This window comes from Vitis riparia, chromosome 2 (assembly GCF_004353265.1).
Source record: "Vitis riparia cultivar Riparia Gloire de Montpellier isolate 1030 chromosome 2, EGFV_Vit.rip_1.0, whole genome shotgun sequence".
Taxonomy (NCBI): domain Eukaryota; kingdom Viridiplantae; phylum Streptophyta; class Magnoliopsida; order Vitales; family Vitaceae; genus Vitis; species Vitis riparia.
The window spans coordinates 5,730,059-5,752,840 of record NC_048432.1 but is presented as its reverse complement, the minus strand read 5'-3'; the positions used below and the strand labels follow the sequence as shown (position 1 = coordinate 5,752,840).

Below are 22,782 nucleotides of genomic sequence, written 5' to 3'. Positions count from 1 at the left end.
AAACAAAGAAATTTTTGAACAATTTTTTAAATTCTATTAAAAACAATTCTTTTGGATTTTTCTAAATGCATTTTTCTGATTTTTTTTATTAATAAAAAAAGCTTTCTTTTATTAAAAATAATATTTTAAAATTATTATTTTATTAAGACATATTTACTAGATTATTCCTCTTATTTAAACAAAATTTCTGATTTATTCGATATCCAATTCTGTACACAAGTAAATGTATATAAGCAAATATTTACAGAAGTAATAAAAATAAAACCAAATAAAAGTGAGAAATAAAATATGTACATAAATAAACTTACAACAAGCTCAATGTCTTCCTACAACTTTTTTATTCTCACTTTCTTTCATGAAATTCCATTCTCACATATCATAAATTCGTACTCATCCAACAAAATTACAGAATAGGCCTATGCAAAAACAAAAATAGGCTAAAATGTAAATATCTAGATATATACAAAATCCAAAACAAATATTCAAATCCAAATTCAAATTTCAAATTAGTCCAATAAATTTCGTCAATTAAAATGAGTCCGATATAGGTCTTAGCCCAAAATATCCAAATTAATAACCAAAATACAAATACAATCAATCAAACCTAAAATTGGATAAACTAAAATAAATTGTACTAGGCCTAAATTTAATATCTCATAATCCAAACCTAATTTAATATACATCACAACTGTCCCATGTCCAAATTTTATAATTCAAATTGATCAAGCTCATATCAAATATTCAAGTCATTTAACAAATCTCACCCACATTATAAACCCAAAATTTATATCAATTAACAAGTCTGTATTAATAATATACATGGTCAAAGGAAATAATATCTCAAGTCTAATCCAATAAAAAAAAATTAACGAATAAGCAAAATATCAAGTCCAAATCAATTATATGCAAACCAAAAACATTAAATAAATAAAGATAAAAAAATGAAAATAAAATAAAGAAATTTATCATTTAAAAAAAAAAAAAAACTATGAATGGTCGGATTACTAACCGACAATGGCGAGGGTGGGTGGGTGGCTGGTAGTGGCCGGCCGACAGGGGGGATGAGGGTGGCGGATGGAGAGGGAGAGGAAAAAGATGAGAATGAGAAAATGGGAGGAAAAAATCCAAATAAATAAATAAAATGTGGAGAGAAAAATAAAGTGAAAAGAAGAGAGTGGGGGAATTGAGGGAAGTGGCAGTGGGTCTTCGGAGAGAGAAAAAACCAACAAAAAACATTGGGGAAGAAAAAAAATCTGGGCAGGGTCCCGGCCGACCGTCTAGAGAAAATGGGGGTAGGAGAAGAGAAAAATTGAGAGAATGGGCATCTATCAGTGTGCTATCGGGTGTTTGGGTCGGGATTTTTTCAATAGTACGGTAATTTAAATGTAATTTAAAATTAAATTATAATAATTTAAGAATAACTTTTTTAAATTACGTATTATTGAAAAAAGTCAGTTTGGATCGTGCTGTCGGAAGGGAGTGCGGGAGAGCCGCCAGAAGGAAAAAATGGAGAGAGAGAAAAAAAGGTGTCGGCCACTTGGGAATGGGGGAGAAAAAACAAAAAAAAGAAAGAGGGAAAATGAGGAGAGAGAAGATGGCCCAAAGAGTGAGGGGAGGTCTCACCTGGAGGTACGGGGGAGGTATGGGAGGAGAGAGAAAGTGGGTGGGGTAGGTGGGGATGTAAGAAGAGGAGAGATGAAAGAGAAAAGAAAAGAAAAAATAAATAAAAATAAAATAAAATAGAATATAATAATAATAATAATAAATAGTAATCAAATAAAATAAATAATATATAAAATATTAAAAAATTAATAATTAAATGATGAGTGGGAAAAAAAATAATATGTAATTGAGATTTAAAATCTAAGAACAAAGTTAAATTCAAAATTAATGTAAAAATAAAATTGGAACAAATTTTGGATTCTATACTTACCTTTTATTTTCAATATTTATAAATGTCTATACTTTCACATTTAGTTTTGATATATTTTGGAACAAAATTATGATTAAAATATATGTTTTTTTCGTTTTATAAGAATTAGAAATTTTATTTGCATATAATTATTATTTTAATTTTTGAAATTCAATAAATAATAAAATATGTTTGTTTACTAAATAATAAAGAATAAACTAAATTAAGTATAATTCTATTTATTATGATGAATTAAATTAATAAAAATAATTAATTACCTTTTATTTAATATCTAATTTTTTATTAAAAATATAGACATGTCATATTCCTTCTAATTTTAATATTTTTAATCAATCATTATCTATTTGAGTTAATATTTGAATTTATTAATTAGAAAAAAAAATTTACTAAATCATTATAAGACTTAATTTTAATTTTGAATAAAGTTAAATATTAATGAAAATAAATATTTAAAAGCAATGAATAAAAATATAATCTTATCTACTTTCCAAGAAAACAAATACGGTTTTACTTTTTTATATAATTATTTAATAAATATAAATTCTTAAAATAAAATATATACTCAAACACAATCATAAAATACATAAAAAATAATTTTTTTATAATTTTTTATTAAATAATTAAAAAAAGAGGGGGGGGGGGGGGGGGAGGGGGGGGGTGTGAAAGACTTTTTTTTTTTTATGTGTCTAAAATTATGAAACTATGAATTGAATGTTATCTTATGAACATTGACTCTAAGTTATTTTCATTTTTCAATTTTCTTAAGTCTTGTAGCCAGTCCACAATGCCTGCGGATGACTCCAAAATTTGTGACGAGAGGAGAAAAGCTCACAATGAATATAGAAAAGGAAGGCAGACTTTTTGCAGCCTTTTCTTCTTGTTCAAGTAATGGGAGAAGAACCTGTTGGGCAATATATATACTGAACGCTGTGTGAGGAATCCTCAAACAAAAGAGAAACGAAAAAGCATAGGGCTTCTTCAATGTCTTCACCTGTTAGAGCCACCGTTGTTCAAGCTTCTAGTATCTTTTTTGATACTCCTGCCACTCTAGGTAACATACCATTTCTCTCGATTCTGCAACTTCTGTGAGAGAATCTGTGAGCTGATTGGTTGCTGAGAAACTGGAGGAAAGAAAAGGAAGATTGGCCTGGTCATTTTTTCAGCTGCCAATCAAGGAATTACTGCTTTTACAATTATTTTGATGAGTTGGGTTGAGGTGGTTTCTCTTTTCTTAGTTGCAAAACAGCTGAAAGTATGAGAGTTTCAAGTTTTATCTAGGTCTCTTTTTCCTTGAGTTTTCTCAGCAACCAAAAAGTCATTTGGGATCTCTTGACCTTAACTTTCATTCTCTCTATGCAACCAACTAATTTACTTTCTAAGTTGTGCATTATTAATTCTTCCAATGTGATTTTGGGAGAAGATAAGGCTGAGAAATTGTTAAAAGAAGCAGCTGCACTGGGATCCCAACTGGTTGTGTTTCCTGAAGCATTTATCGGTGGGTATCCCCGCGGACACAACTTCGCCGACCTGTCACCAAGAGGGAAAGAAAGTTTCCGCAAGTACCATGCTTCTGCCATTAATGTGCCGGGTCAGTTACCTCTCTCTTTCGATGAATGAACCAAAAAAAATCTACTCATGCTGCATTCTATGATGAGAGGCAGGCCTGCCATGCTTATGCTTAAAAATGTTCCTGGAATTTCATTAAAATTTGTAAGTTTTGCATTTAGATTGGACTCTTAAATGGAATCAATCGTATGAATAAATGAAATGAAATTCCAACAAGTTAAATTTCATCATTAATTCAACTAGCAGACTCTGAGAATCCCCTGAATTTTCCGGCACTTTAAACTGGTTTTTCATAGGAAAAAGGCGATGATACATGGTGTTAAAAAGAATCTGATTAATTTATAGGAAAAGTAGACAGATTTTCATCTGCCCATGTTGGCATGAACCATCAACTTAACATATTTCATCTTTGATATCAAATTAATGTATTTTCAGGACCTGAAGTTGATAGATTGGCTTCAATGGCTAGGAAATATAAAGTCTACATAGTGACGGGCGTTATTGAGAGAGATGGATACACATTATATTGCACTGTTCTCTTCTTTGATCCTGAAGGCAATTACCTTGGAAAACATAGGAAACTCATGCCAACATATCGGGAACGGCTCGTCTGGGGTTTTGGAGATTGCTCGACAACTCCAGTTTATGACACTCCATATGGAAAACTTGGTTCGGTCATTTGTTGGGAAAATAGAATGCCGCTGCTAAGGACAGCAATGTATGGCAAAGGTATATATTTTACCATTTCTTTTTTCTTCACTAACTAGAATGGTTTGGCTTGAAATACTTCCAGTGCTCTTTTTTAACTTCATAGGGTTTTAGCCTAAATAGGCTTGAAATACATTATGGCTTTGATTGATCACAAAATACCGATGTACATCTATGTATGGCAAAGGTATTGAGATATATTGTGCTCCTTCGGCCGATTCCGGGGATACATGGGTGGCTACAATGAGACACGTCGCTATGGAGGGTGGATGCTATGTTCTTTCACCTATCCAATTCTGTCGGAGGAAAGATTACCCGCCTCCACCTGAGTATCTTTACAGTCCTACAGAAGAAGATGTCACTCCAGATTCTATTGTTTGGGCTGGAGGTAGTGTCATCATTTCACCCACCGGGGAAGTTCTAGCAGGACCCAATTATGAAGGAGAAGGCCTCTTCACAGCTGATCTTGGTATGGCCCTAACTTCTCCAATTACATACATATATATATATATATATATATATCCAAATATTTCAGTATGCATACAAGGCAAATGAGTCACGGAATCATTTCATTTTTTTTGCTTCATAGTCAATTCTTTAGGTTGAAGAGGACTGCAAACTTAGTTCTACACACTATATAACGCAAAATGGAAGACTTGATACTCTATGATATTTACCACGGACTGATCAAATATTTTTATGATCACTTGATATGTAGATGTTCGAGGAGAGATTCCTAAAGCAAAGTTCATGTTCGATGTGGTAGGACATTATTCGAGACCTGACGTGCTAAATCTCACTGTGAACAATCGTCCACTGCTTCCTGTTACTTTCACATCCTCACCATCTAAAATCAAAGACGATGAGATGGATGAATGCAAAGATGTATAAAAGATGGGCAATTTAGGAGACTGTTAGCCTAGCTACGGTCCTCCTTCAATAATTTGAATGATTTTCGAATAAGTCAAACATTGTTTCCTTGTCTTTCTTTACGCTGTAAATGCAGTCTCATGTGCTTATGGAGACCGCACTTCTTTATAAATAAATCCTCGGTTTGAGTGTAAAATCATCCTTGATTTTTTTTTCTTTCCTCGAGTATTAATAAAATTGTATTTTCCACTTATTGTCTGGTACAACATTGGCTGAGGCCTCCTCTGTCATAGCTTTTGTCATTTAGCTTCTGGTAGAAGTTGAAACTAAAGGTTAATTCATGATAATGAAAGAGCGATCTTAATATTATAAATGCTTCATTAAATTAACATGAAATTAAACAACTTTCCATATAAGCTATATATAGAGAACTTTCCACATAAGTAAAATTATCTTTCCCTCACATTATGTTTTGTCTCTTGGAAAATTTGAGTGCAAATGTGAGAAGGGAAATGATAGAGAGGAAAAATAGAAAGAAAACAATTTGAAGAAAAATAAAAAATATATTTAAAGTTAATAAATTATATTATTTCAAATTCTTTTCATATATTTTTTCTTTTTTTATAGAAAGATTAAATAATTCAAAATTACATAAAATTTTAATTATATTTTATTTTATTTTATATTTTTATAGTGAAATCAAATATGAGAAAATAATTTGTCTTTTAGCATTTTTTTTCTTTCTTTAATACTTTTTTAAATTAATCATAGTCTTATTTATGGACCCACATTTTTTATGTGTCTCCATTTTACAGCAAAAATTGCTTTTTAGGTGAAAAAAATAGTATTTTATAAAAAAACTAGAGTCGTCTCTCATTTTTATTTTTAAAAGAAAAATAAAATAAGAAATTAAAACTTTGAGAAAAACGACTCTTGAATTTTAGAAAAGTGTATCTTTGAAAAACCTAAATTTAGGTTTGAGTATTAGGTTACCTATCGAAAAGATACCTTAAAAGGTAGTACCCCTATGGACTTACATTTTTCACATGCATCCCTACTTGAAATTGTGAGACTCACTTTTTATTAGTAATCAAAAGCATACATTATTTGTAATTTTTACATTATTTGTATCATCTTCACATTGTTTATCCCTTCTCACATGGTTTATACTCTCTTTCACATTGTTTATACCCTCTATCACATTGTTTGTACCTTTTCTCACATTGTTCATACTCTCTCACACATTATTCGTATCCCCTCTCACATATTGAAAACAATTTGATCACAAATGACTAAATTATCTCAATTTCATTAATAATGAACATTGTTTTAAAATCTAAATCTTCAAATGCTATTTAACATGATATTTCTACTTATAATATTTATATTAAAAAAAATCAAATTTTACCTTTAACACTTGGAATCCTTCATATAATATCTTCGCAAGAAACAAAAATTCTTATTTTCCTTTTTCAAGATATATAAAACTTCATCTTCATTTAATCTATGAATACAATATATATAAATATTGATGACAATTTCATAACAAATGACTAAATTGTCTCAATTTGATTAATAACATAAAAAAAAATTTAAAAATCTAAATCTTATAAATCATTATATATTTAAATACTATTTAACATGACATTTCTACCTACAAAATTTATATTTTAAAAAACATATCAAATGTTACCTTTAACACTTGTAGTCACTTGAAACTTGAAATCTTTCATATAATATCTTCTCAAGAAACAAAAATTCTAGTTTTCCTTCTTCAAGATATATAAAACTCCATTTTCAAATTTAATATATGAACACACAAAAAATTGATATAAAAATATTAATAACAATTTGATAACATAAGATTTTATTATCTTAATTTGACTACTAATAAACTCAAAAAATTCTAAAATCTAAATTTTATAAATCATTATATATTTGTTATTTAACATAACATTTCTTTATACAAAATTTATATTTAAATAAAAAAATCAAATATTTTCTTTGACACTTGAAATCCTTCATCTTCTTCATGGAATACAATTTTTTTTTCTTCCTCAAAAAGTTTGGAACTTGATGTTCAAATTTGATTTATCAAATACATTCCAGTACATATTTTTTAATTAGTAGTTGAAACTATTTAATTTTTATATTAAATTAGTATATTTTTTTGTATATTTGAATAATGAGAGTCAAAGGTAGTTGGTAGGATTTTCATTTTCATTTTAATAAATGTTAGGTAGTTCATTAAATAACAAATTATATATGATATTTAATAAAATATTATAAAAAAATTATAATATTTAAATATGTATGATATGCATGCAATTATTTCTCACCGATAGGTGATCTTTATCGGTTTCATAACTGTTTTTAAATTTTTTTTAATAACATACGCTTTACAACGTGTCATTTAATTATTAGGGTGAAATGTGGGTAGTTATAGAAGTGGGTACCAAGTAACAACCCTTAATAAAATTGTATTTTCTACTTATTGTCTGGTACAATAGTGCATCTCACTCATTGGCTAAGGCCTCCTCTATCATAGCCCCTTATTAAAATCGTATTTTCCACTTATAGTATCTTTTCTCATTTAGCCTCTCGTGGAAGTTGAAACTAAAGATTAATTCATGATTCTGAAGGAGAAATCTTAACATTTTAAATGCTTCATTAAATTAACATGAAACAACTTTCCATATAAGCTATATATAAAGAACTTTTCAAATAAGTAAAATTAACTTTCCCTCATGTTATGTTTGTTTCTTGGGAAATTTGAGCAAAAATGTGAGAAAGGGAAAAAATAGAGAGGAAAAATAAAAAGAAAACAATTGAAAGAAAATAAAAAATATATTAAAATTAATAAATTATTTTTATATATTATTCTAAATTCATTTCATATATTTTTCCTCTTCTACATCAATATTAAATAATTTAAAATTACTTAAAATTTTAACTAATTTTAATTATATTTAATTTTATTTAATTTTTTTAATTGTGAAATCAAATATGAGAAAATAATTTGTCTTAACTTTTTATTTTTATTATTTTCTTAATACTTTTTGAAAACCAAACATAACCTTACTTATGAACTTGCATTTTTCATATACATTATCACTTAATAGAAGACCTTTTTTTTAAGGTGAAAACTATATTTTATAAAAAACTAAAGTCACACCTTATTTTATATTTTTTTAAAAGGAAAATTGTAGACCCCTTTTGCAAACCAAGTGCTATTTGTTTTTTTTTTGCTTTTATTAATAGCATTTCATGGATATTTTCTTACCACCCGGGAGGAGCTGGACAACATTTCATTTGGAGTGGGGGACGGTTTTTGGAGGAGCCAAGCTGCCATGGTGGTAGTTGAGGGTGGTGACGTTTTCGCTAAACCAAGAGTAGTGAAGCTGGTAGCAGCTTAGGGGAGTTTGGAAGAAAAACAGAGCCAGGGGAGATTTTTTTTTTTTTAGAGGAGGGTGTGAGAAATGAGAACAGAAGAAGAAAAAGAGGATTTTGCTGAGTTTGGGGAAGCTACATAATCAAGTGCTTGAAGCCGAGCAATCCTGGTTCGAGTTGGAGTTGTTCAGGTGCAGCCATTGCATGCTCTATTTTCCCTTTTTTTTGCACCATTTTGCTTTATTTCTTGATGATATTTGGGTTTCTCTTTGATGATTAAGGATGGACATTAGAAATCATGCCCGTTTCTATGGAATTTGAGATCACTTGTGTATATTTTATGCTTGATTACTGTTTCTACAGAATATGAGACTATACCTTGTTTCTTTGCTCTGTCTTTTTTTTTTTTTTTGTGAGATGCCTACCAATCATTCTCTCAAACCCTCCATCAAGATCCACCATCTATGGAGTCGCCGCCTTCACCTCCCAATTCCGGTGCCAAGCTCCGTCTGATGTGTAGCTACAATGGCCACATGCTCCCTAGGCGCCACGCCAAGTAACTCTGCTACACCGGTGGTGACATCCACATTGCGGCCGTGGACCGTCGAGCTACTGCCAACCTCTTTGCCCTCACCACCCAACTCTCCTAGACCCTCCAGCTTTCGAACCAGTTCACTCTCAAATACCAGCTCCCGCACCATGACCTCGACTTCTTCTTCGATTTCTGTGTCTAATTTGGCTGCAATGAGGGCTCATGTTGAGGATAGTGGTGTTAATTTGCAGGACCAGAAGGTTCATTTGCCTTTGCCCGAATCAATTGAAAGTGAAACTGTTGTTGCGAGTGTCATTTCTCACCCATAGACTAGTGGTAATCAAGACCCAGTTGTTAATATTCCTTTGGTGGACAACCGGGATTCTTCTAAGCCTGTTGGCTCAAAGAGTAATGTCCCTGATGCATTCTCTCATATCCAAATTCACAAGGCAGTTGAGGTTTCTGGTTTTCCATCATCTTCACAGTTGGATCAGTAGCAACAACAATTGCAGTTTGTCCCTACTGGTGCTCAGTACATAACCCACTACCCCACTGGCCTAGTGTCAGTTTCTTCCCACTACCTAATATGTCAACCACAGATGCAACAGCAGCAGCCAACCTACTATCAATCCAATCAGCCATACCCATCTTACTTACACCTCGGCCCCACTCATGCATGGCCACCTTTGGCATGCAATGGCCATGTCCCATCCTTTTTATTCTTCATCCTCACACAAAATTAAATTCTCAAAAATTCGGTTTTCAAATATTTTTTAAAATTCCAATCTTTAAGTTTTTCAAAATTTAATTTTCAATAATTCGATTTTCAAATAATTTTCCAAAATTCCAATTTTCAAATTTAATTATTTAATTATTATTATTATTATTATTATTATTATTATTATTATTATTATTATTATTATTATATTTTTAAAAAAATTTCATTCTCAAATAATTCTTCAAAATTCCAATTTTTAAATTTAATTTTCAAGATTTCAATTTTCAAATAATTTTGAAAACTCCAATTTTCAATTTAATTTTCAAAACTCTAATTTTTAAGTTTAATTTTCAAAAATTTAATTTTCAAATTTAATTTTCAAAATTTCAATATTCAAATAATTTTTAAAACTTTAATCTCTAAATTTAATTTTTAAAACTTCAATTTCCAGATTTAATGTTCAAAACTTCCATTTTCAAATAATTTTCCAAAATTCCAATTTTTAAAATTTAATTTTTAAAATTTCAATTTTCAAATAATGTTCAAAACTCTAGTTTTCTTTCAAATAGTTTTAATCCCATTCCAGTTTTCAAATATTTTGAAGTCATCTATTTTTTGTCTTTCCTTAAGGTTTAGGGTCGCCAAGAATTCCATTATTAATGAACTTGTTGCATTTTTCTTTCAAGTAAGCACCTTCACAAATTTTCTCTGATTTTAAAATAATTTTCACGTTTTTCACTATTTTAAATAAAACATGAATATGATTTTCATAATTCCAAAATAATGGAATTTGTGAGATTAATTCATGCAAAATAAATTGGGCTTTAGTAGGAGCCTTACATATGAGATTTCTCTTCTGATTGTCAACCATTATGCTTAATGAATATTGTCTGATCTTTGTCTTGCTTTTTGATATGTATACGATAATTTTGTACTTGAGCTAACCTTGTTTCCATGATAGCATACTATTACTTGCGGCTAAGGTATGCTCCCATTCCTATTTCCTTTATTCATTCGTTCTCATGCTCGATTTGTTTTATTATTCGATCATTTTATTGGTATCCATTGATTTACTTATCAATTGTCACGTTTGCTTCACCTTATTTAGTAGAGACCCATTTTATGGGCTTAGAGGGGTGCTACGGTCTTTACCGTACCTTCCCAATAAGCAACCTGACCCCCGAACCTAGGTTTGGTTTTTCACATACCGTCTTTTCCAAATAAGGAGTCACACTTAAAGTTTTCTTTCTTATTTTGTTTTCCCTTTAAAAAATAAAACAAATATAAGTGGCAACTCCAAGTCTTTTTCTACAAATCATATTTTCACTGAATAAATAAAAAACGAGTCACACCATCGAGTGAGAACGCATCGAGTAAAATACGGGGTCCACAAAAATAAAATGAGAAATTAAAACCTTAAGAAAAATGGCTCATTGAATTTCAAAAAATATGTCTTTGAAAAACCCGAGTCTAGGTCCAAGTATCAAGTTACCTATTAGGAAGATACCTTAAAAAGATAGTACCCCTCTAAACCCTAAAAAGGTCCTTTACTGACTAGGTTGAGAAGGGTGGCAATCAATTGATTGACCTAGGGTACTAAGAAAGGTTAAGGTGTTTTCCTAAATTCTAATAACATATTAAGCAAATGAACAATCATTCACAGTCACAAACACAAAGTAAAGGTAACAAGTGTACCTAAAGTGCTTCTTAAAGTGTTATTATAAGATGATGGAGTTAGATCAAATAACAAGATATTTAACATGCATCTAAAAAAAAATAAAAAACAAGTAACAATTAAAGCAGTCAAGGACAGTATCAGACATGGATGAAGTTCACACAAAATATACATGCTCATGGAATTACGAGGTGAAGGATAGAGAGCATACATGAACAACATATCTTAAATGCAATACACTTCTAATACAAATAGAGAGGTTTGGATAAAAGATAATGACAAGCAATTAGGAGAACAATACCTAACATGCATGGTATCTACATGGCATAAAGGGAGAACATGAACTCATAAAGATATCATTATCATACAAGGCATGCATACAACTCCTAGTTATATATATATATAAGATAGAAGAAACAAGGATTATGACAAAGCATGTGACGAAAAATCAAAATAAGGGCATCACAAGTAAAATTTTAAATCAATACCTAAGAGCGTCATTTGACTAGATAATAAAAGTCAACCCCCCTATCATGTCTATTATATCATATTGCAACAATGAATAATAAGCTATGTAACATCCATTTATTACAAATTAAACATTAAGAGCAATTAGTATGTAGAAATTCAGCATATGACCAAAATATATTGTCTTCATAAATAACTTTTTTTAAATATTAAGATAAATTTAACCACACCAAAGCATAGAGGACTTGTTATAGACGTCTAGAACAACATAGAAAAGTCTAAACACTCATTCAAATGAGAGATTTAATCAAAACACCCAAAGGTTCCAAAAGGTCTAAAATTGGTAGAAAGTAATGACAAACATATACTAAATTTTAAAAAATATTTGGAGGCTTCCTAAAATCATACAAAAAATCACACTTATTGTTTGAGGTGTCTAAATTACATAAAAAATAAAGTTTGGCCAAGACTAGAGAGCAATCAAAAGAACTTTTAAACCACTCAAATTGATCATCTATCCATAATTAGTCATGATGTACAGTAGGTGCAACTTTAAAAGTCATTTCACTCTAGAAAACATATATTTCAATATCTTATGTGTCAAAATTCAACTTCAGAAAATCTTATGTCTCATTATGTATTTTTTTATTCCTACATATTTTTTGTTTGATGATATTAATAACATTTTGATTGATTGGTTAGTTTGTTATTGAGATTATTGGGTTGATTATCTTGAGAGTTATGGTAGTTATATCTATAACCAATTATTATTTTCCTTAACTTTTCTCAGTATATCTTTAGGATATTAATATTCATATTCCTTTATCCCTAACCAATCATAGGGTATCAATTAAACATAAAAAGCATATTTTTATCAGAAAGAGACTTGGGGTTTTTCGTTTTGGATATTCAAGACTTCCCTTAAATTTCTTGGGGTAAGAAAAAATGGGTATAATATATAAATATTTATTTAAATTTTCATACCACCCATTCACCCCTCCCCTTTGGGTGTTCCTATTGGATTTTTGGTGGTTTTTCATACTTGTTATGCCCTATTGTAAGATCTACCAAGCGTAAGTTTGTCTATGGATCTTCCAACACCATCCAATTGTAATAGCGGTCCCTATCCAAACTACACTATTCCAAACTCATTTTCCTTTCATTTTCAAGAAAAACTCCATACGAGTTGTCCAATGTGGAGAGTTGTTAGCATTAAAATATGGCAAATTATTAATGGAGGATCCTACCATATGTTGGTCCATAACTAGATTTAGTAGAATTTGAAAAAAATAAATATTTTTAATAATTTTTCCTACTCTGATACCAATTGAAAGTTATTTAATCTAATATGGGAACACCTAAGGGGGGTGAATAGGTGGTTTCAACCCTTTCAAGCCCAAAATTAAATATATTCAATTATTTAACTATCTTAATTCTAAATTAGAGAAGCCTAAAGAATAGTTGAAACAAGAGATATATTTTTTTTACATGGAAGACTTTTACACAACAAACAGAAATAAAAAAACCATGAGGTCAAAGACCTTAAATCTGCAATCCATTATATGAGAATGAAATACATAGATTTACCTGGCAGACACTACTCTAAGACTTATTCTCCAACACTTACAATGCATTTTATGTCCATGACACAACATCTTGTGTGTTCCTAGTGGATCTCACCTCAACACTTGAGGAGATGCAAATCTCATTCACAACTCGATAGAAATAAATGGAACTTCTTTAAGAGTTTTATAAATAGGAAGGCTAATAAGGTTTTCTCAAATATTTGCATTGAGACAAGAAAACCTATTTAGACAAGGAATTTATAGGATACAAATATCTAGTGAACTCAAATTAGAATTTCTAAAATAAATCTAATTACAATTATAAAATAAATAAAATTACTATTGTAAAATTAATCCAATTAAAATTTTAAAATAATCCAATTATTATAAAACTAATCCAATTATGCGAAATTGGAATCCTATCACGAGGGCTTAAGCATCCTTTTTTTAAAAAAAAAAATAAAAATCTATGTACTTATTCTTCATATTTAGTGGATTTAACTCGACAATCTATGAACCTTTTGGTTTTTATATCTGTAAGGTCTCTAAGACACTTTTGTTGGTAGTTTTTTCATGTAAATCGTATGTCCTTTCATATGGTTGAATGTTCTTTTTTCTAATTGATTAATTATATCCTAATTAAAGTGGTAGTATATTAACCTATTCAAATTAGGCTGACTATTTTATTCCCTCAACTTACACTACTTTTGAAGACGTAAGATTGCTATAAAATCAACTCAAGAAAATATAGATAAGTATTAGTAGTGACAAAAAGGATAATGATGATTAAGAAGGCATAAAGTAGGCATTACAAAAATTGAAAAAGTGGGTATTTATTTTAATCAAAAAATAGAATTTTGAAGTTGAGCTTCAAGAACCCTAACACCCTAAAAGATGCTCAAGTGCTATTAAGAAATGATCAAGGGACACTCAAGAGTTGAGAGCACCTCAACTACCCTTAAAAGGTGCTCAAGCATTCAAACTCAAATTTGCCCAATTTTGATAGTTTGCAAAGTTTCAATTCTCATCAATTTTCATACTATACTAAATCTTAAACGATCAAATTTCAACTCATTTCCTCAATCAACCAACATATATAATAAATCAATGGAAATTTCATAAACTACGATAAGCTAATGAAAATATGATATAGAAATAAAGAGATAATATCAACAAGGTCTAATGTAGAAAACCTTTGAAGAGATAAAAAAATCACTAGCATATATGTGATCAAAAGCATACATTATGAAGAAAATTAACTGAATGCAAGAATTTACCTAACCTAAACCTTCAATTCTCTCCCGAAACCGATTGCCTAGTAGTTTCAAACTTCAACTACCCACTTTTTTTTTTTTTTTTTTCATCTAGAGCATATATAAAGCTCATACTAAACTTGATCTCAATCTTTTCTTAAATCTATACAAGAAGAAGTTTGGGTTTTATTCCAAAGATAAAAAATGTGAGAGTAAGGATGAAATCTATATTGAATCAACCCATTTTGAAAGATTTTCAACTTAAAACCCATAAAATTTTCTTCCAAACCAACATCTCAAATAGGTAAAGAATTTGAAGCTCAAGGAAGCCAATTGGCTCTCACAATTGTTAAATCCTGTTATTAAAAAAATGCTTAAACACTAAGGTTTTAATCTCCATCTAACAAGTTGGATTTGTTTGAAAAATATGAAGATCTTGTAGATATTATCAAACTCTACTTAATAAGATGAGACCGTAAAATTCTTGGTACAACATAAACTATTACCTTTTAGTATGATTGATCAATAATCGATCTATATGCTTTAAATAGAGAATTTGACAACCTTAAGCTTCAATTTCAATTTTCAACAAAAGAATAAAAGTTTAAAACTTGGTTGATCAATATTTAATGTCATCCATCACTTCAAAAACACTTACCATCTCCAATAATAATCTTTAATTACGAACAAGTTAGAAATAGCAAGAGTTTGAGGGAGGATTTAAAAACACAATGAGAATTTTTACCCAAAATTGTTAATGCACAAACACACTCAAATCTTCTCTAGGTAGTTTCACAATATAAGATCTTTAAACATTCACAAAAAAAAAAAAGATAAACGAACAATTAAATAAATAAAACAAAAAAATTGAATTTTTTGAGCTAATAATGAAATGTTACCTATTCAACATCCCTCTGGATGAGTCCGTTGTATAAAACCACAAACATTCAAATCCCTCCTTGTACATGATATCAAGAGCAATTTGGATTTGCTAATACTAAATTAACTGTTCCTATATCGCTGGGAGGATTATGGTATATTTGTTATTTCTCACTTTAATTTCTTGTAAGATATTGACTTTTGTAAAAGAATTGGAAGCTTCACTTGGTCAAAACATTACCTTTATTTGTATTTTTTTACAAAGTTTTATTTTTTTGGATTATATTACATGATCTAAGAATTATTTATTGAAGATGACATTGTGTTCGAGTGCCCCACATAGTGGATGAAAGTAAACAAATCCACCAAATAAAACATTGATAAAATTTTGATTGATTAATTTGATTCACCATTTTAAGGTTTGGGTTCAATGGGTAGTTTAAACCTTCATCAAATACTTTTCCAATTTTTTTATTTTTTATTTTTACTTCTCATTTGATTCAAAGTATTGAAGATTATTAGTAAAATGTCAAGTTCATGTGTATTTAATTCAAATATCAAGACTTAAAATTTGATTTATTTAGAAGACTATAAAACTATTAACATGTAATAAAATCCTTCAAGTGTAATTTTTATAACAAAAAATAATAATAATTCAATAATTATTAATTAAAATTATTGTGATAAATCATTTTTGACAAACAAGTTTTTAAATCTTTCCTCCTAAATAATATATAGTGATTATATATATGGAAACATTGTTGGAAATCATGGTGAAAATGTTTGCTTGCTATTCATTGTGATGGATTATTTTGTAGATTTATAATGAAATTTTGTTGTGCCAATATGTAGGCTTGCTCTAAATGGTAAATGATTGGTGATTACACCCTTATTTTCATATTATACTAGTAAATTTTTACTTTATATTCAATAAATAGTTTTTGAACGAAAAATATATATATTAATAATTTATATCTTTATCCTATAAAAGCCAAAATAAGGTTTTGTTGCAACTTTTTTTTTATTTATTTTTTATTTTTTATTTTTTACCTTTTTTGACTTTATTTTTCCTTAATATTTACCAACACAATCTCAAAAGATTGTTCACACGCATTAAAAATGACATTTTTTTTTAAATTTCATCCCAATTTCATTCCCTTTCCCTACTCTAATCACAAACACTTGTTCTCTGTCCATACCACACCACTTGCACCCCTTTTGACTAACACTAATCTCAACTCTACCGTTTGGTTACTAAGAAAATCTAGGAAAATGAAAAAGATTTTAACTTTAACATTTATGTTGTTGTTGTATTAGGAATGGTGTAAACTCTTATTTTCCTTATCTTTTTCTTAGCAACTAAACACACCACAAAACTTCCTCAACACTTCTTTTACATAACCCAATAAAATAACCAAAAGAAATATAAAAAAAAACCATAGAAAATGCAACTTGACACTTGCATTAAGTTTCATCTACAAAAACGCATTAAAAAAATGGAAGGCAAAAACAAAAAAAACAAGAATCGGAAAAATAGAAAATAAGCCTTTGCAAAGTAAAGAAGAAACTTAAAACTAAAGCTCAACACTTTATTTTCAGGAAAATTCAAGCTTAAAAGGAAGAAAAAAAAAAAAAAACCTAAGGTAAAAATAAAATAAAAAAATGGTGGGAGTGAGAAATAAGGGAGATCTACAGTAGAAGAGCTTAAAAGAAGAGAATTAGAAGAAGAGTGTGCTCTCTCTCATCCAGACTCCAAGGTGTAATTAAAAAAAAAAAGTTTTCATGGTTTTTATTAATTAATATAATTATTATTATAATTATTTTTTGTTTAATTATTTAATTATTTTTTGATAAATATGATCCTGCTTGTGACACTTGCTTTAACATATGCATAAAATTTTTATTTATGAAATTAAATAATAAAAATATCAATAAATTTATATTTTAAAAAATATAGATACACTCTTTTAACCTATTTTTTAAAATAAAAATATATAATTTTCTTATATAGTTTCTAGAATAAGAATACAAAAATTTTATGTAACTCTTTTCTCCTTTCCCTTTTATAAATAATTTCTTTATTTATATAGAATTTTAAATAGAGATAGGTTGATTTCAAAATTCAAATAATTATTTCAATTTAAATTTTAAGTTTTTTATTTATTTAAAACTTAGTTATTTTTTAATAAGAGCATGTGTTATAAAATTTACCCCTTTTTTAGTGTATATAATGCCCTACTTTTATACCTAATTTTAATTTTTTTTTTATAAAAAAATCTGTGATTAAAGATTTTTTTTTTAATTTGATAAGAATTAAAAATATCATTTAAATAGGATTATTATTTTATTTTTTAAAAAAGTTTAGAAAATATTGTTTGTAAGAAATTTTATTTAAACAAGATTAATAATTTTTTTTATTTATTGAAATATAAAAATTATTAGAAAAAATAACAATATATGTTTGTTTTATACCTTTCTTTAATAAATTATTTTTATACTTTTCTTTGATCTCATTTTACTTTTTTTTTTTTTTCTATTATAGCAAGATTAAATAATTTAAAAATACATAAATTTCAAATTAATTTTAATTATATTTTATTTTCTTTCATATTTTCTATGGTGAAATCAAATATGAAAAAACCATTTTTCTTAACTATTTTTTTATTTCTGTAGTATTTTTCGGGACCCAACATAAGTCGAGTTTCTTATTATTTTAAAACAAAATAATTTTTTTTTATTTTTTCATTTTTGTAATATAGGTTGTTTCTTATGGATGAAAAATCTTAATGGCATGAGCAAAGTTGGAAAAAAAAAGGTATATAATTATTTATATTTTACACATTTGAACAAAATTTAATCATGTTACACTTGGATACATAACCCATGTTAAAAATTTTCATACTTGTGTTAATAAAGTCAAGTTTATTTAAACGATTGTTTAAAACCTAATATATTTAGGTTCAGTTTTTATCATTACCAATGCATTAGATTCATGTCTAAACTTTTTGTTAAAGGAAGCATGTATGATAAAGAAATTTGATCATTTTCTCCTCTCAAATCCTTATGCCATGTTGGTACATAAAAACAGGGAAAGAGAATCAATATATTTTTGTTTCCATTCCTATTTAGAATTTGATGATTTTGATTCTTGTGCTTGAATGCACTTAAGAATGTAAGATTTAAAATAATTATTGGGGAAATTATGTAAATATGCATCATTGGGGAATAAATAAATAAAAAAACAAAACCCAAAAAGCCTCTTTTCATTTAAAGTATCCTTTGACCCCAAATAATGCCCAACTGGTGCAATATTATAGTACACCCCCCCTATATGCCTGAAAATGCCCTTCGGTGGGCTATTTGGCCACCCACACCAGGAATTAATCCCATGTGGCAGCCACATCACCCTCTTCTTAAGCACAAAGTTATGTGTTAATTGAAAGCTAATGATATGAGATTAGAAAACCCAAAATGCCTTCTTGAAATTATCCAAACCCCATTAAAACATTGTTTAATGAAATTCCCATTGAAACCCCAACCAACCAAACGAAATTGGTGGAGCCCTTAGGCAACGAGCAATGGTCAATGGTGGAGGCCCAACAGTGATGTGGAGAAAGCGCCAAAAGTCCCCCCTCCTGTTGTTCAAATTCATGTAGTGTCTTAGGTAGGAAGTCATTGCCACAAAAACCAGAGCTTCGTACAAAGTATCATCTCTTTGTTCGTTGTGCTTTTTGTGCAAATCTTCGTTTGATGTCAAAACTCGTGGTGTTGGACGCGTTGTTGGTTGTTTTGAGTTTCCGATTGGGATGAGGGAGAAAATGTTTTGGCATTTTCTCTTCATTTTGACGCATTTGAAATGTGAAATTTGAAAATGTTTGGGATGAGGGAGAATCGACGTTCATGGTTTTTTTTTTTTGGGATTTGTTAAGGTTGTAGAAATAAAAACCAAACGCATTCATCTGTGAACAGTAAAGGATTAGAGTTTTCACGTTTCAATGAGGTTGCTTGGTTAAGATTTCAGAGGAGGGGTAGAGGAAAATTGGTACTAGGAACTTACTTTGTTGGATTTGTTTGGGAAAGTTACTACTTTTTTCTTTTTCTTTTTTTCATGTCATTGGGTCTTCACTTACATGGTTAAGAACATACTAGGTTGGTCTTTATTTTATACATATTACTGAAACATAATTGTGGAATTAATTTGGATTAAGGGATGTGTAGCTTAAACCATAATCACACTTTATGAAGCAATAATGAAAAAAAATGGTTTTTCAATATGGGAATGAATCATTGTGTTTAGAAATTGGTGTATGAGGATCTTAAATTAATAAACATAAGAAGTTGTGTCGTTGAGTACTCTCTTCATAGATTTGAATGTATTAAAAATTGGTGTTTTATTTTACGGTGGGAACTAGATGAAAGTGAAAAATATTCATCTATGGTTGATTTAAATTAATAAATAGGTTTCTTTGTGATATATCAGTTAGTTTTACTACATTAGTGTCAATTGTAATTAATCCATTAGATGCTCCGAACTCTCATTGTTTCAATAAGTTGTTGTACATGTAGCACCAAAAACAATGGAATGTTTTATTTTGCCAACTAATATATCTACAATAGTACAATTTCTATTTCATTTAAGTCCTATGTTAACTTGACAGACATATGTACCATGTGTTAGTAGTCATGGTGATTATCATTTTAATTGCTTTGGCACCAGAAAGTGAACATAAAGTTATAATTTGCCTGATTTAGTGTTATAAAATCCATATATTCATGATGCATATCATCAACGTGTGAGGTGTATAAGTTGTTAAACATTGTATGGACTATTTCAATAGAATTGATGATAGGGTTGATGGTATTAAGTATATAATCTTTTACACTTTATCATAGTTCATCTTTTTCCCATGAATTCATATACTTTAGGAATGCATTTGCATAAGATTACATGTTATGGTAAATTAATTTTTTCCAAATGCTTGTTGAATGATGTAGGAAGTGGTTATCACTTAAGATTTAAATTGATTATGTACAATGGTTAAATGTAAGAGTAACAGTCTTATCCCCTTAATGTAACAATGTATGTTCAATTGCCTACCTCATGTGAGATGGGGTGAAATAGTTGGTGGTTTTCATCTTCAATTTATTTAATTATTTATCCCCACATTGTGAAATGCATATTTAGTAGTTGTTGATTAAAGAGTTTTCCACAACAAGAAGCTATGTAGGTTGAAAGATGTACCATCTTTATCAACTATACATTTACATAGGATTCGTTCAAGGTAGTTCATTTCCATGATTTGGAACATAGAATTGTTAATAGTCATATTGAAGTTAGCATATGTTTCACCTCTATTATATAGTTTAATCACTTGAGTAACAAACCATCATACTATTGTCAACTATTGATTTGATAGTTTGTTTAATGATGTCACAATGGCATGTAACTACATCCTTACCAAGGCAAGCAAACCTTCTAGAAGTTGAAGGTATAAAAATTATAAGATATAAGAGCCTTGGGTTGTGCTATTCTAAGGATATTTTATTTCCCTTTTCTTCTTCCATGTCTATATAATTGTTGAGCTGGTATTTGTGAGCATTTGTGTGTTATTGTGTGACCCTGATTTGTTTCCCCTTTCATTCAATCTCATTTGTGGTGTAATTTAGAATTCATGTTATTTGTATTGCACATATTGCCTTTATCAAATATATATACATCATAAATTCTCTTTATTCCAATCATTTGTCTGTATTCCAGATTCATGTATATCATAATTTAATTTTCTACTGTTTATCATGCATTTATGTCTCTTTTACATAGTTGGAGTTTTATACCCTTGCCAAATTTAAGAGTACCATCATGGCAATCTAAAAGTAATAGTGTTTATGGTCTAAAGTCAAATGTCTGATCAAAAGATGTACCATGTAGTTGTTAGTTATGTTTTGGATTGCATGGACACCCAGCCCCTTATTGTACATGTAACACTGTTTTCAACTTCCATGGAAATTGTATTGTTCACTTGGTTTTGGTGACATGCACCATCTTAGAAAAGGTATACAAATATATTTTAGTTTAATATAAAAAATGTAATTAACCGTTTTGACTTCCTACTTTTTTTTTGCATAGGCACCATTGTGTCTTTCATTTCAATAGCATCACGAGGCAGAGTTACAACCTATTCTTTGGCAAACATAGCTTTGATTACAGTCATATTGTGTATTTGTTTCCTATTTGTTACTCACATTAACTTTAACTTGTATATGTATTAGCAAAATGCCACCTCGATCAAGATGTTCATCCCAATGATTTCTAACTGTGATGCTGCGATATCGGATGAGAGAAAGGAATTGGTATGTGAGCTTGGATTCGATGGCCTTTTGCAAATTACTTGTAAGCAACTAAATATGGGGTTGTGTATGTGGAATTTGCAGAAGATTAATGTGGTGTACTACAAGCTTCAATTGGAGGGAGGTCCCAACATTCCCTTGACATGCAGTAATGTACAACTAGTATTTGGAATCCCCCATAGTGGAAGGAAACTGGTCCTTGACACCCACTGCATTTGTGAGGGTCGTGTTCCATCCATTATAAAGATTGAAGATCTCATGGTTGAGATAAAGAATGCCACAGAATTCTATCGCCTATTTATTATTTTTGTGTGTGCTACTCTTTTTGCCCTTACAATGTGCTTGGAGAGTCACCATGCCTTATGACATGCCCCCTCCCGAATCACTAATAGGGGATGTTAATTGGAGACAATTCCTCCTTGATGAACTTATGCATGTCGTACATGACTATCGGCAAAGTGGGGGGTCTTACATTAGAGGCTACTTGTTGTTCCTTCAAGTTCATCCTTGCCAAACTCCCCATCTTGTACCAACTTTACTTGTCATTTTCACGTCACGATGAGATTCTCTAATACTTTCTTTCATTAATAACTCTTCTATGTTTGTTTCTCCAACTTGCCACCGATGCAAATTGACAATACAGTGCCTCATTATGCACACTAGAATGAAAATTTGATCAAAAAATGACTAAAGATGGAGGTCGAGATGCTAGGACAATTGGGTCACACTTAGGTGGTACCCATATTGTATATGTATCCTCAATGCATATTATTTACATTAGTGTTGATCAACTAAATGTCCATTGAACCAGCTATGTTTTCAAATTTTATTCTCATTGGCCTACAATTTATGCCTGCACGAATTAAAGAAGTGATGT

At 29.5% G+C, this 22,782-nt stretch overlaps 1 protein-coding gene across 1 annotated transcript; it reads left to right on the top strand.

Moving 5' to 3' along the window:
- The first annotated feature begins 2,827 nt into the window (after positions 1-2,827).
- On the top strand, positions 2,828-5,330 carry LOC117928568 (bifunctional nitrilase/nitrile hydratase NIT4B-like). Its single transcript, XM_034848479.1, has 5 exons — positions 2,828-2,984; positions 3,354-3,521; positions 3,935-4,228; positions 4,395-4,676; positions 4,926-5,330. Exons 1-5 carry the CDS (start codon positions 2,915-2,917, stop codon positions 5,096-5,098), a joined length of 987 nt encoding a protein of 328 aa, XP_034704370.1. The 5' UTR covers positions 2,828-2,914; the 3' UTR covers positions 5,099-5,330.
- Positions 5,331-22,782: the final 17,452 nt, after the last annotated feature.

Excerpts from the sequence above, each read along its gene's own strand:
- LOC117928568 (XM_034848479.1), top strand. The coding sequence starts at position 2,915 with ATGTCTTCACCTGTTAGAGCCACCGTTGTTCAAGCTTCTAGTATCTTT. Across the intron at positions 2,985-3,353 it reads TGATACTCCTGCCACTCTAG|ATAAGGCTGAGAAATTGTTA; the intron begins GTAACATACCAT and ends TTTTGGGAGAAG. Across the intron at positions 4,229-4,394 it reads GACAGCAATGTATGGCAAAG|GTATTGAGATATATTGTGCT; the intron begins GTATATATTTTA and ends TGTATGGCAAAG.